The 19,073-nt window shown below is 47.0% G+C and overlaps 1 protein-coding gene across 2 annotated transcripts in view; it reads left to right on the top strand.

Annotated features, from left to right (window-relative positions):
• The first annotated feature begins 877 nt into the window (after window positions 1-877).
• Window positions 878-19,073, top strand: part of KCTD2 (potassium channel tetramerization domain containing 2) — a 118,860-nt gene continuing 100,664 nt past the window's right edge. Inside the window, exon 1 of one of the 2 annotated variants that reach the window (XM_085617059.1) lies at window positions 878-1,099. In XM_085617059.1, coding sequence (XP_085473185.1) covers window positions 956-1,099 — 144 coding nt within the window. In that variant the 5' untranslated portion in view covers window positions 878-955. The remainder of the gene's footprint in view (window positions 1,100-19,073) is intronic. The other variant, XM_085617060.1, reaches the window with a different exon arrangement.

Below are 19,073 nucleotides of genomic sequence, written 5' to 3'. Positions count from 1 at the left end.
TGTTGTTGGTCAATAACTGTATTCCCGGAGCACCTGGCCACGTGTAGCACTCGGTTCAGCTGCTTCGTGGTCCTCCTCCTTGTTGATCCCAGACCCTCGTCGCCATTTGTAGTGTAGGGGTCAAGGGTTGGAAGAACAGCCCATACCAAATATTTTTGCAGGTAAGTATTGGTTTATTGAACATTAATATGCTACGATGTCAGGAGAGCGCCGGGGAACGTCCGCCGAGCTCGCGGGCTCCGCGTTATATGCCGGCACCTAAAATGGCCGCCGCGCTCTACGTCATCACGCAGTGCGAGAAGACTAGAGGGCGACGCTACAGATTGTCATGTTACAAAACAATCTTGAAAATGTTAAGCCCTGCCAGGTTTCCCAGCTCTACGTGTGATGTGCTAATCCAGTCCAAGTGAATTCTGGCTTGTTTATTCCGTTACATAACAAGAATACATGTCCCAGAATACACATTTTTGAAAAACTGGACTTCTGCTGCTCGTCACCCATGGATTCTAGGAAACATGGCAGCTATGAATTTCACTGAAATTATTTTTCACTTACCAACTCGTGACTGTTCCGGAAGAGCAAACTGTAATTAAATAGAGAGATTTTTTTTCTAAGAAAGGTGGCAACCCTAGATGCAGAACATTGATATACCTAACAGCAATTATCTCAGTCCAGCTATTATAGAAAATGTAAAAATTATATAGTAGTGTTTAAATAAAAATTCAAATAAGCACTTTAAGATAAAATATTATAAGCAGTACCCTCTGCAAACTCAATTTTTGATGAACTCGGTTTCTTCGCAGTTCCCAATCCAAAATGGGGCCCAATTGGGTTCATGTAAGTTTCTTTTATTTCTATTGTATTGAACTAAAGTCCTTGCCTGTCCCTCCCCCGGAAGTCGGTCCCGGAAGTGCCCGTTGTGTTGCTGGGAGGATCAATTCCCGTTTTGAACGAAATGGCTGAACCCCCCGCTGCCACCCGCTCTCAGTGGGTGAGGCTGAACGTGGGCGGTACGTGCTTCATTACCAGCAGAGAAAGCCTTAATCGGGAACCGCGCTCCTTGCTGAGCCGACTCTGTTTGGAGGGGGCGGGGCCTCAGGTAAGGCGGGGCTGCTGGTGAGGGTGGTACTATGCAGTGGGGCTGAGGAGGGGCGGAGCGGAACGGAGATGTAGGATTTTTTTTTTTATTCAAGAAAGTTAAGAGAGATTAGAGTAGTGGGAAATGCTGTAGCGTAATAGGCTATGTTGTTGAGATGTTTTAGCCTGTAAGCAATGCAAAGAAGAAAAAAAGCCACCACAGTTGGCGAAAATGCAATTTTCTCATAGAAACCTGGCCTAGAGAGATGCCAGCACAGCAAAAGGGAGGGGGATGGAGGATCGACTCCCAGTCCCACCCCCTCCCATTTTAGAAAGAGGTCAGGTCGCCATTCCCCGATGTTAGGGGTGTCACTTGAGGCCCCAGCACTGTAGTTGGTTGTATTTCCAAACATATGCGTATAAGCTAGCTTCAAAAAAATTGCCATCCTCCCTCCCACTGGCAGCATCTACTTTAATTGTCAGAATGACACCCGGTGGTATGGTTTAAGTAACGTAGGAAACCGAGAACTTAACACCATTAATCCTTCTATTGCTTTATTTAAAGCAAATGTGAGGCACTTGCTTTGTGTTGTGTGGAGCTGTATTAAGACAACCAACAGGAAACAGAAACGCATTAGCAGCAAGTTGGATGTTTAAAAAATACATACAGCTCATTTAGTTAACTTCTCATAAACAGTTGGAAAATGTAATTTCCAAGAGCCACATGCCTATTTAAAATATTGTCACTTTCAGCCATTTTCGAGCTCAGTTACAAATTGATTCATGAGACGTTTAAAAATTAAAACCAAAAAATGTTCAGTTCTCTTTTCTTCGTGATAATTTGTTTTTGTAAAAAAATGTCCATGCTCTTTTAACTGAGAAATATAAAGGCATAATGTCACTATTTTGAGTTACTAGACAGGTGACTTTTTTCTTTACCACGCGCCAGCCAGTTCCTCTAAATATGAACAGAGACAAGCGAGGTAACTATTTCAAAAGTGACCCTCCCACCTTTCTAAGTATCCCTGCAAGTCATGAAAACGGATACTTGAAAGCTGGAACGGCCACCAGAGTGAAGGCACAGTGCCGGTACTCTCCCTCTGAAAATAAAAAGTGCCGGTACACCGTACCGGCCCATTTAAAGCACTGGCTCTACTCATAATAGTCCGCATGCTGTCACATCTCTTTCTGTTGATACGTATGCTTGTGAGTCCGCGAATTCAGTTTAACATCTTTCCCTGTTAGTACGTATGTTTCTCTGATCCGATGGTGACATTTAGAAGCTCCGTATGAATGATTGGTGCGGCTGGGGAGGGTGATGGTGTGATGTGTTACTATTTGCTATACATAAGGTATAGTCTCCTGGTGAATATCAGTGTTTTGGTGACACCTCTTCCGTCCAAAGTGTACATACCAAAAGGATGGTAGTCACTCTCGTGTCTGTGAGCTCTAGATAAATAATTTGTCATTCTTGCCACACTTGGATTAGTGACCACACCATTCCTCGAACATCCCCATGTGTGCACATTGTGAGAAAGTGCCATCTTTCTTGCATGGTATGCCCCCACTTTTTGCTGAATTGCTGAATGTACTTTGATTAAGTGTACCCTGGACTCCTGCCAATCAGGTGCCCAGGGCCTATGTTCCTTCCTTAAAACACACCAACTCCAAATTGGCAAACCCTAACCACATGTCAGCCCCTGGTAAATGGTACCCTAGGTACCCAGGGCCTTGTGGCCAGGGAAGGCCTCTAGGGGCTGCAGCACTCATTGTGCCACCCTTAGAGGCCCTGTACCCTTACACACACACACTGCCTTTGCAGACTGAGTGTCTGGGTGCAGGACAAAACAAAGAGTCGACATGGCACACATCTCTGTGTGCCATGCCCATCACCTACACTGCCAAGGCATATATCAGTCACCCCTCTAGCTGGGTGCCTTACGCCTATGGTGTGGGCACAGGAGCAGGAGCCCTGTGCCCCTACAGTACCCGGGTCCATTCCTGGGCACTGTAAGTGCAGTGCTGCCATTTAAGAGTACATGGTGCTGAGACCTCGTCAAACACAAGCTCCACAGCACCATAATGGCAACACTGAAGACTGGGAAGTTTGGTATCAAACTTCTCAGCACATTAAACCCACACTGATGCCAGTGTGGGATTTAATGTACTAAGCACCCCAGAGGGCATCTTAGAGATGCCCCCTTACAACTAACCTACAATCCACGTCTGCTCTGAGGCTGCCCAGGCTGCCACACAGCAGACACGTTGCTGGACCCCTGGGTGGGAGAGCCCCTGCTCTCCCGGGCCTGCAACAATGCACATCCTGGGTGAGATGATAAATCTCCTCCCCCAGGATGAGCAAAGGGAAGCTTCAAAGGCATGCCGCCTCTTGGAGTCAAGTCAAGTCAAAAAGGCTTTATTTCGATAAAAATTATCATAAAAGCATCACAATTTAAAAATTTACAGAGAAATTTGATTATAAGTTCATCTAAAAGTATACCTTTTCAGTAAAAATAAATAAATACATCATCATATTAAAAGGGATTAAACAAGTGTTTTTAGCCTTTTACTTCTAATGGCCAATGCCCATGATAAAAATTTTGCCAGAACACAAGCATAAAAAGGGCGGGAGTCCGACATTAAAATGCGCAATGCTTCAACATGGTGCCTAGTTCCCAACAAGCGACACAAATGCTTTAGCCATCTGCTTCTTGGGTGAGCATACTCCTTACATTCAAATAGAAAGTGTGCCACAGTCTCTTCTCTGGACGTACAAAATGGGCAGAGATCAGTGATCTGATCATTGGATTTCCACCGAGAGGTAAACGCACGCAGAGGAAGAGAACCAGTTCTAAATTTGAAGTAGAGGGACCTATCAAAGGGTCTTTCGATGATATCTAGGTATGGTTCCCGGAAAGGTAAGTCCTTGAATTTCAGGAAGTCCTCCGTGAGGCTGCCCAAGGCGTTATTAGTATTCCGCTGGGTCGCGATCCAGTTCCAAAATAATTTCTTCAAGAATGCTTTCGGAGGTGAGGACCTATTCTCCCAGGCTTCACTTAGACCCAAATCACATAAAAGGGCTTTCAAGTCTCGCAGCCATTTTATCTTGTGCCACCCAGGGGATGACATTACTTCGGAAAGGCCCTTTGCATATTTTGCCAGTTCAGGGACTCTCCACAACCTGGCCCATAAAAGTAGTGGGCGAAGTTTTGCTAGATCGCTAATGGGTTGGCGACCCAAATCTAACAGCAAGGGGATCATTGGAGTGCCCTGAGGAAGTGACATAATCGCTCTATAGAACTTCCTCTCAGATCTAATTAACTCACTGATATTATATGAGCCCCAGAGTTCGGCCCCATAGAGAGCAGAACTGACTCCCCTAGCAGCATAGATTTCAATGACAGGGGCAATAGGTCTAGATGCACAGGCGCGCTGCTCTTTCAAAAGTGCCCCTGTTACCCTTTTGTGTGCTAGTAACATTTTGCTTAGATGGGGAGCCCACTGCATATTATGTGACAATCGGATTCCCAAGTAGTCAAATACATCCACCCTCCCCAAGGGTATAGCGTTCAATTGTGGGGAACGAACAGATTTTTTTTTGGGGGGGTTCATCACCAGGAACTTGGTTTTTTCAGTATTGATAATCAAGCCCCTTTGTACACAAAAATGCTGGAAGTTGTTAAGCAATTTTTGGAGGCCCATCGGGGATTTAGACAGTAAGAGCGTGTCATCCGCAAAGAGGAGGGTCGGTATGCGCTCACCCGCCAGGGAAGGTTCATCTGATGGGTCTTTCAGCAGATGCTCGACCACTCCGTTGACATATAGTGAAAAAAGGGTGGGAGCAAGAACACATCCCTGACGGACCCCTCTCTCAACCGGAATTCTACTAGTCTTCTCGCCTTCTGATCCCCATCTAATCTGGGCAAAAGTGTCTTCATGGAGTCTTACAATTAATCGTAAAATATAATGGGGTAACCCCATGTCCCCAAGCACTCTCCAAAGACTCAGCCTAGGGACGAGGTCAAAGGCAGTCTTCAGGTCAATAAACGCAAGATAAAGACTGCCTTTGCCTATGACCACCACCTTCCAATATATTAAGAGAAGTCTGAATGCTTGTTCTATTGTGCCAGTGCCTGCTCTGAAGCCTGCCTGGTAGTCGGAAAGGATGTTATTATCTCTAATCCATTGTGATATTCTAAGCAGCAATACTTTACCGACCACCTTTTGAGTTATGTCCAGCAGGCTTATGGGTCTATAGTTAGCTGGGTCATCCCTCGCCCCTTTTTTAAAGATGGGTACGACCTCAGCCCCTTTCCAGGATGAGGGGATTCGAGCACCCTTGGAAATTGCAATAAGCAAGCAATGAATAATTTTAGCCCATTTCGGGACATCAGAGCGTAACAGATCGCCGGGGATACCATCTGGCCCCGCCGCCTTTTGGGGCTTAATGGTACTAATGGCATGCTCTATTTCTTTTATGGAGAAGGTGGAATCAGAGTCTACTAGGTCTAACTCCCAATCCTTTTGTGCTGGAGTGATATCAGTTATATCAGTAACATGCTCAGCTCTTCTTATTTGGGAGTCGCAATTTACTGAAGACACCTTCCTTTCCTGGTCATCCTTGGGAGTGCCAATAATAGTGTTGTTAGAAGGGGAAGAGTACAGCTTAGCAAAGTGGATGACCCAGGCTTGACTAGGGATATTACAAGTTATAAGGTCAGAGTCTGGTCTTTTTTTTTTCCTGATTATGTCCCAGAAGCGCCTTGGATCTTTCCCTTGGCTTGCCTCTTTTAGAGAGCACCAAAAATCTTCTTCCCAGTCCTTCTTAGCACTAACTAGTAGTTGTTTGTAGTTGTTTCTAGCTCGTTGTATAGCTACTTGGGATTTGCTTCTTATAGCCCCAATCAAGAGAGTTTTTGCGTGCCTACAAGCCGATGTGTACCATTCGCATGTCCCTCTTGGGTTTCGAATTACCACATTTTTAGAAGAGGACTCCCTTTTCAGGAATACATTCCCAATTATCGTGAGTGCTTCCTCGAAAACAGATGTAGCTTTTCCAGGATTAGACAAAGCCAAATCAAAACTGTCCAACTTCGTCTGTGAGGCTAAAAGGACAGTGTTTATAGTATTGAGTTTGGTCTCGTCTACTGATACTATATTCCACTTTAAACGTCTCCCACATGCGGAGACTGAAACGTTCTGGGTTAGTTTGGAAGGGTTTTTAATGAGATTACTAATCCAAGGATTTTTAAGGGATAGGGAAAGTGTGTTGTGGTCACTATCAACTGAGGGTAAAACTACCATATCCTGTACCAAACCCCAAAGTTTAAAATCTAACAAGATGTAGTCGATCCTTGAGGTGTGATTAATTCTGTTATATGTGACGGCACCCATGGTGTCTGAGGTTGTGCGGCCATTTGTGGCTCGTAAGCCAAACTCCAGCGAAAGGGCATTGAGCTGGATCGCGCATTGGGACCATTTTTTGATCGGGGGGATTGTTAGAGCAGGAATTCCCCATCTAGCATCGTCCTCACCCAAGTCAAAGGTGTCACCCAACTGTAGTGGCTCATAGGTGCAGTTAAAGTCACCCGCCACCAGGACTTGAGCACCAGCTGTGTGTTCTCTAAGCTCCGTTTCTAGGATTGCCACTATCGGGGACATAGACCCATGTTTGGTACCTCTAACATATAATGGGGCCTCTCAAGGATATTCCTAGAATATCAGGGCTATTGATTTGTTTAGGTTTTATATTACAATTTAAGTCAATGCTTACCCAGATAAGAAGGCCTCCCGAAGGACGACCCTTCCCGTTTCTTGGTGGCACTGCTGGAACAAAATGCGTAGTATAGCCAACTCGATATAGAGGATCCATACTCCAAGTCTCTTGGAATAAGCAAATCTCATGGTTCCCCACTAGAACATTCCAGTCAGGGATGCTCAATTTCCTTTGGATGCCAGCTAAGTTCCAGCTAAGAATCTTGAGGCTACCCATAGGATCGTGGGCAGTCTTGATACCGGTGCCTAAGTGGTCAAAAGAGGACGGGAATACGGCTGGTTGACTAGGTTCAGCAGGAATAGAAAACTGGGCATCAATAAGCCCTAGATGAGAAGAAGGGGAGGAACATAGAACTACAGGTTGCAAGATTGCTTGATTAATAGTTTGGGAAAACGGAGGTTTATAACAATTTTCCTTAATTGTAAAACTTTCAATCGGTTGTGAAATTTTGGGGCTAAATTGATTAATGCCCTCAAGTCCGTATCCTAATCGCTGTGGTGGTCAATCCACTGCTTCCAAACAACTAAATCTATTGGTAACTGGAGCACCTTTCCAGCCTACAGGGGGGGCTATATTTCTAGCTTCCTGTACATACCAATCGTCCCATTCCTTTCTACTGTCACGCGTACTGATATGGGGCCGGTTGCTAGCCAGGTTATCAAGATACCTATTTGTAGGAGGGTAAAAGAAAGAGAGCCTTTTTATTTCTATGCCATCAGTCTTATCCCACATACCTCTATGGCAAATATAGTCAACCGTACGTGGATCATCAAAGTTAACTATGACACAATCTCCCCGGATCGATTTCATCTCATTACCTAGCCAGGGTACCCTACGCACCATTAAGATCTTACTACGACAGTGTGCTGGGAGCGGTCTGTTAGTGGTGAGCCAATGGAGTGCCTTATTTTTTAAGGACAGTGTCGGTTCCTCAGTGTTTGGATTTAGCTTAGGGACCCCGGTCAGAATTGCAACATATGGGCCTGCTTCAGGTGGTAAATGGATATGGAGCCCTCTAGTATCTATACTCTCGATATTAGGGAGCAGGGGGGCTACTTGTTTAGCAGGTGCAGATTCCATGGTAGAACTAGTAGGATGGGCAGCAAGTTCGCATGGTTGATTGCCCTTTTTCGATAGAGCAGGGGGAGACTTTTGACTTAAATTAGGGCCAATAGGGGTAATAGTAGGCGCTTTCGGCCCTGCCGTTAAGTTTATATTGGCTATTTTTGGTTGGCCTGGGTGGACTGGGACAACCTTCGTCTGGATCATACATGATGCTTTCAGGGAAGCTATTTGCTTTTCTATGTTAGAGAGTGAAAGTTGTAAGGGCTGCAGATGGGCCTTAATAAGTTCACCCAGCCGAAGTAGTAATTGGTTATTTATCTCACAAACTTTACAACCCTCACCAGAGCTATCCAACCTGCTAGAATTGTTAAGAGTCGCAGAGCATGGAGTCGTATCAGCTACAGCTTTGATAGAAGTGCTCTGAGGTAGTGCACTCTTAGTGGGCTTAAGAGCGGTTGTTTTTTTTTTAGTAAGTTTATATTTATTCACTACCTTGGCCTTCTTCCGTTTGGGTACAGCGCCCTCCCTCTTCCCTCTTGACTGCTCAATAGTCAATACCTCCTGTCTTGGACTCATAATTGGTGGCAGGATCTTCTCAGGCAACTCGCTTAGTTGTGTGTCCGAGAGTGCCAGTGATACTGAAAGATCAACCACGTTTGGGGCACCATGTAATTCCACTGGGACTTCAATTAGGGGCCTAGTTTCCCCGTGGCTAGTAGGTGTTTTGGCTAATGCCAGAAGGCCTAAGGAGGAACGTCTAGCTAAGGCCAGATCCTGGGACACCCTGCGTTCCAAAAGAGACATACCCTGATTGATTGCCTCGTTGGCCCTAGTAATATATTGGTCAATTGGGCCAATTGCGTTAGTAACCCCTGGTATGGTTTTAGTCTTGCTACCTCTAGTCATCATGACAGTGCTAGTGTGCTCAAACACTCCCACTCAATCGATTTCAGATGTATCAGATGATCAACAGAGGGACAGAAGATTTTCAACAGCAAATATACAGGGGGTGGCCCAGTCCAGTCTTACCCGGTCTTGAACGGGCTTAAACGGGCCCGCCCTTTGCCCGGGCTTAGCCCGGCGTCGCCCGCGCGCGTCCCGCGACGCGGAGGGAGCCGTGAACTTTTAAGCGCCTCCGGGCGCGTTGGCGGCGTCAGCGGCCGCAAGGGATTCTGGGGGCTGTAGTCTCCCCCCGCTCTCGTCCGCGATGTAAAGTGGCGGCGGCGGGGGAGACACGCAGCAGAAGGGAGCCCAGGAGCTGCGGCGGCGATGGCAGAATGCAGAGTAGCAGTTTGCCCCAACAGGTAGGCAGGTGTCTTCCAAGTTAGGCTTCCCGCTCCCCCGAGGGAGCCGTGAACTTTTAAGCGCCTCCGGGCGCGTTGGCGGCGTCAGCGGCCGCAAGGGATTCTGGGGGCTGTAGTCTCCCCCCGCTCTCGTCCGCGATGTAAAGTGGCGGCGGCGGGGGAGACACGCAGCAGAAGGGAGCCCAGGAGCTGCGGCGGCGATGGCAGAATGCAGAGTAGCAGTTTGCCCCAACAGGTAGGCAGGTGTCTTCCAAGTTAGGCTTCCCGCTCCCCCGAGGGAGCCGTGAACTTTTAAGCGCCTCCGGGCGCGTTGGCGGCGTCAGCGGCCGCAAGGGATTCTGGGGGCTGTAGTCTCCCCCCGCTCTCGTCCGCGATGTAAAGTGGCGGCGGCGGGGGAGACACGCAGCAGAAGGGAGCCCAGGAGCTGCGGCGGCGATGGCAGAATGCAGAGTAGCAGTTTGCCCCAACAGGTAGGCAGGTGTCTTCCAAGTTAGGCAGTGGCCTCTTGGAGTTTCCCCAGGCCACTGCAACCCCCCACTCTGGCGGGAAGCTTGGCCGGAAACCCCATACAAGGACAGGGGATGTGCCAGCCTGCCCACCCCACCCCTCAGGTGGAGGAGGCGAGGTGAAGCACATCTCCGGGCTCTCGCCATCTTGAAGATGGGGGGCCCTACCCTATCAGGATTAGGCTCCTGCCCCCCTCCCACAGGAGAGAGGCAGGATAGGGGGTGTACCCACCCCAGGACAAGGACCCATTGGTCCCTGGCCTTCACCTACCTGTAATGCCCCTAAATCTAGTATTTAGGGGCACCCTGAACCTTCCTTCCCCAGATTCCAGATTCGAAAAACTACAAGAAGAACAAAGACCTGCCCTGCAACTGCCAAAAAGGGAAGAAGACACCAACTGCTTTGGCCCCAGCCCTACCGGCCTGTCGACTCCCGGACCTGCACCAACGCGGCATCTCTAGTGGCCAGCAACCTCACCAAACCCCGGAGGACCTGGCTACCTTTTGGCTCTAAGCCCCTGGGACTCCCATGAGTAGAGGCTCTACTCAGAAACCTATTTCTAACCCCTGGCAGCAGCCCGGAACCGCGAACCCAGCACACTCTGCACCAGCCAAGCCTGGCCAGTGCCGGAGTGGACAAAGACCCTGAGGACGACCCCACGGCGACTGTGACCCCGAGTCCGGCACCCAAGGACCCCCCTCGACATTCCGGAAGAAGCCTGCAGCCTCAGAACAGAGTGCCACCCCAACCGCGATCAACAAGAGGGTAAGATTTCCGACATCAAAAGGCACCCCTGCACCCGGCGCCCTGCGGCCCCCTGTGCCCAATCCCGGGGTACCCACCTAATCTACAACTACCCAACTTACCTCTCGGAGTGGTGGTGGCACCTGAAGCATCCTCGTCCCCGAGCTTGCAGCCTTTTTCCTAACCGGAACATTCCCATTGATTTCCATTGAGCGCCCGACGGCTCAAAAGCACCCTGCACCCAGCCGCCCGAGTGGCCCTGGCAGTGCAATCTCTACACTAGCCTACTTCCCCACTTGCCCTGAGTGAGTGACCAGGAGCCCATCTCCCACAGCCGCGTGGCCTGCTAGTCAGCAGCCACCAAACCAGGCCCCCCTATTCCTCATAGGCTAACATTGGGCCTAACTCTCTCTGCACCCGGCCGTCCTGAAACCGCTGAGGGGGACCTGACTGTACCTACCTGACACTGGGAGACCCCTGAGTCTATGCCCAGAACTTCAACTCTGCCAGTCGAGAACTTACCCTTAAACCGCGATCTTCATTTTCCTCGTAGGGTAACATTGGCTGGCTTTTTCTTGGAAATTCTTCTAAGTGTGAACTTTTCAAAACTCAAAATATTCACCAAAAATCAGCCGAGTACCAAAAACGAATCTACTCACCTGCTCTTAGGTGAGCTCCCAGTGCTGGATCTTGGTGCCCCGCACTGACTCCGAAAAGTACCCACAACTACACTTACCTTTAACTCCTTTTTCTTTCATAGGAAACCATTGACTGCTTTTCTGTGAAATTTCTTCTAAGTGTTGATTTCTGCAATCTTGAAATATTCTTTTAAAATCGTACAATTTCTGCAAACGTAATTACTTACCTGTTTCTGATAAAGACCCCAGTGCTGAGTCTAGGTACCCAGACCTGGATTACAAAAGTAACGATAAAGTACTCTACCTGCAACTTGAATTTCTTGCCATAGAGATCCATTGAATGTTTTCTTTGAAATATTTTCTAAGTGTCCATTTTTGAAATAGCTAAGTATTATTTAAAAATCAGTACAGTAATTAAGTCGACTTTCACCACTTGATTCTGAATATTGTCCCAGGGCTGGATTTAGGAACCAGACCTGGAATTCCAAAAGTAATCTGAAAAGTAATTTATTACAAATAACCTGAATTTATCATTGAGCTCAATGCATTGTTATGTTTAGGAAATAGGATTGTTTATTGCAACCAACTGTGACTATTTAAAAAAATCCATTGCTTATTGCAAAAGTATTTATATTCAACCTCTCATTCTGAGAAAGTATATTTTTATTCCCTTTGTGGTTCTAAAAATAAAACAAGCATATATTTTATATATATAAACCATTGGCCTAGAGTTCAGTTATTGAGTGTGTGAGACCATTTGCTGACTGAGTGTGTACAACAAGTGCTTTACACTGTCCTCTGGTACTGCCTTACTGCTCGACCAAGCTACCACTTTAGAGAGTAAGGTCATACCTAACTTTAACCTCTATCAGCCCCTGGGGGACTGTGGACTCTGTACACCCTGTACCTATTAGGGAACAGTAAATACAGAGCCACTTTCTCACACACATACTTAAATTCTTTGAACACTGACTCACACGTATTCGTACTGTGATCCCAAACTAACAATTTATGTGATAGGGTGAGAAGTGAACGTAGCCCATTTCTTCACTGACTACAAATCGTACAATCAGTGATTAGTGAGATTTTGGATTTGGTGATGCTGAACTGCAAATTAATGCAACGAGTGACTCTAAAACCCCAATCCATACAGTCACACACTTTAATATCATGAGTCTAATTCGTGGGTTCTCTATTCCTGCTTCAGCCTGACTGTACCAAATAACAGTCGGTGTAAAGTGATGGCAAGCAAGTTCTCCAGGGTTTGCACAACTCAAGAGCAGTTAGGCAATCCATGTAACAAAGATTATAGCTGTCCCTGGAAATAAAGAACCCAGTTACTAACGTAAGTTCAATGAAATGTGAAGGGCCTCCTTTTCAGGCTTTAACTTTTGGAATGTTGTGGGTGGAACAGTCAGAAATGGCTCTTATGGGTTTGTAATGGGGCAGAACGTCTTCTTGAGGCAGCACAAGTATCACTTGCAGTAAATACATTGTTTATTTATTTATTTTGAAAGTTTTGTATTGCGCGAACAAGACCCTTAGTGGTATCAGAGCGCTTTACAGGGTAGTAAGTAAAAAAGAACAAGCATGCAAAAATTTTGGTGAATCTCATACAAACAGGTAACTAATAACTAACAAATATATCACAGGTAAATATAAATAGTTCAGGTGTATTTAGCCATGAGAATAGCTTTAACTTCCTTTTTAGGTCTCGCCTGAGCCAGCGCATGTGCTGATCTGGTGAGACATTTAGTGAGTAGGCTTCAGAAATCTGACCACAAGCTTTTGCTTATAGCCTAAAGCTTGCGGGCACGCGCACGCGCACAGCCGCCATCTGGCTTTCCTCTCTCGCGGGCACCCTTACACTCGCGGGACCCTGCAGCTGCTTTCACTTTTGTCGCCGCCCGCACCACTCGCGTGTTTTTTTAAAATTTCCTTTTAGTGCGCGCACACACCTCCCGGGCTTAGTGCTTAGGCCACACCCGCTTGCCTGTCCGCTTGCCTGTCCCACAAACTTGAACCAAGGGCATTATAGCGCTTCACACGGAAATGAGCTCCCCTTACACAACAGTTTTTAAGCACAGTGTAACAAAGAGATTTGCACGGAATCACAAGATGCTGCGCCTGAGCTGAGATTCTAACCTAGTTACTCAGGGGCGCCTCCACAGCATCACTCAGGGGCGCTTCCACAGCATCACTCAGGGGCGCTTCCACAGCATCACTCAGGGGCGCTTCCACAGCATCACTCGGGGGCACCACCACAGCATCACTCGGGGGCGCCACCACAGCATCACTCGGGGGCGCCACCACAGCATCACTCGGGGGCGCCACCACAGCATCACTCGGGGGCGCCACCACAGCATCACTCGGGGGCGCCACCACAGCATCACTCGGGGGCGCCACCACAGCATCACTCGGGGGCGCCACCACAGCATCACTCGGGGGCGCCACCACAGCATCACTCGGGGGCGTCACCACAGCATCACTCGGGGGCGCCACCACAGCATCACTCGGGGGCGCCACCACAGCATCACTCAGCACCACCACAGCATCGCCTTTGCACTAGTACACCACCACATCATCATCACTCAGCAAGACCTGAGTATCATTCAGCTTCACCTCAGCATCGTCTCCGCACCAGTCACCAGTCACCACCACCACTACCACCTCAGCATCCCTCACCACCACCTCAGCCTGCTCTTGGAATCTGGCATCTGTTGATTCTCCCCTAGCGTCTGGCCGCTGATAGTGTTATAATACAGGTACTAGTTCCCAACCTTCACCCTCCGATTGTTTATGCCTCCTCAAAAAAAAGCTTTAACAAACAACCATTGGAATAAGCAGAAGCAAGTTGCCAGCATTGCAAGAACAAAAGAAAACTGAGGACATTTTTTATTGTAAATACTTTTTTTAATATGGTCGTTCAGTTGTACATATATAAGGTAACAAAAATGCTTCTGACACTTTTTTATTAAAACTTTTCAGCAAGCTGCACAGCAGCCTCACTTCTCTACAGCACAGCTTAAAGACATTGGCAAAGTCAATAGCTCTGGCTAAACACTTATAAGGCCCCAAAGGCGACACCTATTGGCTATGCCTGTGCTTGTTAAAGAATGCAGTAGAAGGATTCTTTCTTGTTTCTGGGGACAAAGCATTCCAAATCCTGGGAGTCATTCCTGGGATGGGCAGGTTGTATGTTTTCTTCTTCAAGCAGCACTGTTCGTTTTTTGTTTTTCTTTTAATGAAAGGTATAAGACTCTTATTATATTAAGGGAGGGAGGCATGAGTTCAACGGCAAATGGCTTCCATCATAGCCCACCTAATACTGTTTTGGACATGGATTGTGAAAGGCCTCAGCAGCAAGGTGGGAGAGAACAAATTCACAACTTATATGTGATTTTGACCTTCTGCTCCTGCAGGAAACGTGGATGCAGACATCAACACCATTTGTTGGCTGCAATTTAACATTTTACTTTATTTGGACAATCAAGCTCATGATTCTCATTACAAACTGCTTAAAACACATAAAAGACTGGTTGCCGTTTCCAATAAGATGCGGATATGCATAATAACAGTGACTTACTGATCATGAAGTTATTAAACAAAAAAACCTCAGCAGATCCGCAATTTTGGCCTGCAATTTCTAAAGCTGGCTTCAGAGCAGGCATGAACACAACAACAACAACAAACCCGCTGGCAGTTACTCTTCTTGTAGAAAGGGCAAAGGTAATAAGTGACAAACTCTTTCCCTGCTTTGTAGATCTGAATTTGACTTTCGACAAGGTTCTGAGGGGCTGTTTGTGGGAGAAAATTGGCTAGTCGGTGTCCCGCCTAAATTACTTCATGCGATTATTAACATGCATACGAACACCTAGGTACAAATCAAGTTTGACATTGGACAGAGAACCACACTTAAGATCAACACCCAAATAGGCCTGAAGGGTGTGATCTGGCACCTTGATTATTTAACATCTATATGCCCGACCTAGATAGTCATCTGGCCCATGAGGTGTGAAAAACCCTTCCACCCCAAGCTGGCTGTAGTAGGTGGCATCTCGTGTAGACGCTCGCGCTGCACCCCAGCGCGTGGATGTCCACGAGACTCCTGATTGTATTATTTAACTATGGTTCCTTGATTGGGGCTGTAACGGTGCGTACCTGGACTCCGTGAACGTTAGTTCAGTTGACAGAGATCCTGGTGCGCAGGAGCTCTCGGTCGTGGGTGCCTTTACACTTCAATAAACGTCTTGCCTTACCGCAACACTACGTCGTACCTCGCATCATTTCTGCACATCTGGGGACGAGGATGGGATGGTGGAGCAAAAGATCACTTGTGCAACTTTCTGACTCACAGGTGAGCTCTCTATTGAAATTGTCCAAACGGGAGGTTGAGCATTTTGACTGGACTAGCTGGTTGTTGGATCCGTCTTCAAGGGAGTCACTTCTGCAAACAGAGGTGACACAGGAGAGGTTACGACCTTGCGGTGTGTCACCCCGTGTAGCAGCTATAATTTAAGGTCTGCTGTGAGGGGTGTTGCAAGAAGGGATGGTGTATCATCTCAAACTGGTGATCTTGACTCCCGACAAAGGAGATTGGCCACCAAATTTAATGATTGTTTTGTCTTGAAACTGTAATGCATATCGACTTTTTCTCATGTTGGCTTTATTGATCAGCACCTTCTCTTCATGTTCTTCATTTGTACCGTCTTCGTTATTTGCTGAATGTACCAGCAAAGATTTTCATTTTACTCATTTTGTTATTTATGCTTTAATTTCTTGTTTTGTACTTTTTGAGGAGGAAAAAGTTGTTGTAGGTGCCGTCTCGTGTAGATGTCTTGCGCTGCAACCTAGCGTGTGGATGTCCATGAGACTCCTGATTGTATTATTTAACTGTGGTCCCACGGTCGGGGCTGGAGCGATGCATACCAGGACTCTGGGAACGTTAGTTCAGTTGACAGAGATCCTGGTGCCTAGCGGGAGCTCTCGGTCGTGGGTGCCTTTACATTTCAATAAACTTCTTGCCTTAGCGCACTACTACGTCCTACCTCGCATCATTTCTCCACACTGGCCCAGGAACAACAAAGATGCCTACAATATGCTGATGACATAGTCTTGCTTAGCCAAACCCTGATTGGGTGCTGGTGGGAAACACTTCATGCGCTTTTGTTACACGGGCCTGATATTGCAGCACTGCTGCAAAACCTGCCCCCCATAACAAAAACGACCCCCACCTGTCCAAAACCGGCCTTTACCCTTCCAGCCCACTGGGAAAACACCTGCTGCCCGCTACGGCCAGCAGGCCCTGTCTACATTTGTCCATCGTCCTAAATACCGCACTTTATCGAGCTAAAATGAATCCACCCTATTACTCAAGCCATTTTAATGGCTCTCATTTAGTCTGTCCTGTTAACCGGCCAGGCTCACGCATGTAAATAGCAAAACATTGTCATTTATGTGGCCCATACTTTCCATTGATTCGATCAACGTGGAGTTCACAGTAGTAGGGACACTTGCCACCAGTGGCGGCTCCTCGAGGGAGTGCTGTGGGGCGGGGCGGGGGATGGGCTGGGTGTGGCGTGGCGTAGTAAACTCTAGCATACGGCCAAATGAAGTTAATTAAATAAATAAAACGAATTGCATTGCGCGCGCTGCAATTCCACATCATGGTTTGACTCTTGCAGGCTCACATGCTGGTCTTGCACCTGCTAAGTTGGGATTACAACAATGACTGGCCCTCTCGTGGGGCCACACACGGGCCTCAGAACTGCAGTGCTCTAACAAGAAGACTACTTGGGTATTAATTTTGGGTAGAGTGGGCTGTTGAGCATCGTCTCCAGTCCTGGTTACCCTTGCACCAGTAAGCACATCATGGCAGAGCACTGGCACATATGACCTCAAGCTCTAGCAAAGCAGGGCAAGCTTTAGGCACACAAGGCTTTCCATTTCATGTTCAGCTGCATAGATCTTTCTTTATTCCTAGTCATTTGAAATTAACTCTTTAAAGGAAGACAGCCATGAATTCTGTCTCTGGTCCGATCCTTTCTCCACAGGTATGTGCAGATGTTCAGTAAGTCAAACAATGAACACTGGAAAAAACGCAGGACTTTACCCAGTGTTGGGGACAGTTGATATTTCCAAATGTTAAAGCAAATTCAAAGTTCTCGCCAAACCTTTTGGGGTAACCAGTCCTTTAAAGTTACATTTCTCTTTCTGGTAGCCACATTCAGGTAGACAGTTTCTGCTCACTGAAGAAGCACTATCAGAGTAGAGCATCAGTGTAGTGCATCCTGTGCGTGCCACGTATCTAGGCTACCCAGCCAAAGTGTTTCTCTTGATGGTGATCTCTTTAAGGTAAGCTAGAGAACAAAAGGTAAATATCGGGAATGTAGATTGAAAGCCAGACCGTGTGTTCCAAAGGAGGTGGAAGCTAAAAGAGCATAAAATGGGCGACAACAGCTCCTGCCTGCAACTAATCTTTTTGAGTACCCTTAACGTTGAGAGATTCCCACACACACTGTATAACCCAAACTTTACCATACTTTGGTCAAATTTATAAGTTGTGACCTCCTGCACAGATTTTAAAGGGAGAGACTGGGGCAATCTACATGGTATGGTTCACATTAAAAAGTCCTGACGTTCACCAGTGCACAGACAAAGCAAATCTCTTTCTAAAAATAACTTCAGAACACAAGGCTGAAAAATCAGAAATGTCTATCCTACCACTGAAACACAACCCATTCAAAACCTAATTTCTGCTTATTTGAACTTGTTAGCAGTGATGCATCTAAAGGATGATAGATTATATCTTCACTGCCATATAAACAACTGAGCTAAAACTGCAATCTGGCAACTGTGTGTTATCAGAAATATCAAGTATTAGGCACCTGAGTAAGATTTTTGAACCCTCACCCACCAGGGTTACCCCTAGGTGGAATGCTTCATCATTGGGGTTCCTCCCAATCCTCTACGGATTGAGGCGTGCTGCGACTTGCGAAATACGTAGGAGCACTTACTGGTTTAGACTATGTGTATTGCAGTGAGGTGGAGCGGAGAAAGAAAAAGAAAACCTAAAAATACCTAACTAGTTGGCCACTCTTTTATTCCCGCCCCTAGTTGGTATGGTTCGAAATCAGGGGCTGTTACTAACGGGAAACCAGACCATAATGAGTCTGGTTGTCTCCCAAAAGTTTAGTTGTTATAATTTTTTATTAATTAAGTTTTTATGCATTAGAACATTAGACTTATTTTCTGCAACTTATGAGCATTACCCAAATACATTTTCAAAATATTTTTCATCAGAAAGCCATTTCACAAGCTGAGACTGATCACCGTTAACAGGATCACCCTTGGTTCGTTCACCAAGAAGGGTGCTGGTAGGCAATCGCTGGGTACACAGGGTCTCAATGCCTGGAAAAGAATGATGCCAATTGTCAGAACCCCTTTCAGAGGGCCACCGGACACGGAGGGGTTACTGGGCTGAACCATGGTGGTTGAGACCTTTTTATTTGTGATGTACCTGGAGCCTCGTCTACTATGGGTCCCGAGTAACTGGGTGTGGGAGGGCGGGCCGGATAAATAGACGCGGAGGCTGTATGTAGTGGGCCAGTCGGCGGCTTTTATTTAAGGTTTCAGTTGTTTGAACAGTGAGTGTTGGTGGATCTGCGGCTTCCTTATGGGTCTCCTTTCTTTCTTGTGGAACCTCGACTTCGGCTGTCCCCTCTTCTGTCCGGTCTTCTCCACTGTCGAGGGTTCTCCCACGGAGGCCCATAAGAGTAAATAAAAGAAAGGAGCCGTCAGTTACCTCTTAAATGACACGCCCATAGGCAGTATTGTGCCCGTCACCAGACCCGGACGTCGCGAGAGAATTCGGATTCTGCGATGCAGCCACCACAGGTAATCCATCTCCGCTATTATGGCTTGGGGAAAGGCGTGTCCCGACCGGCACACTCACACATCCCC

The sequence above is a fragment of the Triturus cristatus genome, chromosome 7 (assembly GCF_964204655.1).
Source record: "Triturus cristatus chromosome 7, aTriCri1.1, whole genome shotgun sequence".
In the NCBI taxonomy this organism is placed as follows: Eukaryota; Metazoa; Chordata; class Amphibia; order Caudata; family Salamandridae; genus Triturus; species Triturus cristatus.
The sequence above is the reverse complement of the archived record's forward strand: the minus strand, read 5'-3'. Positions and strand labels throughout refer to the sequence as shown.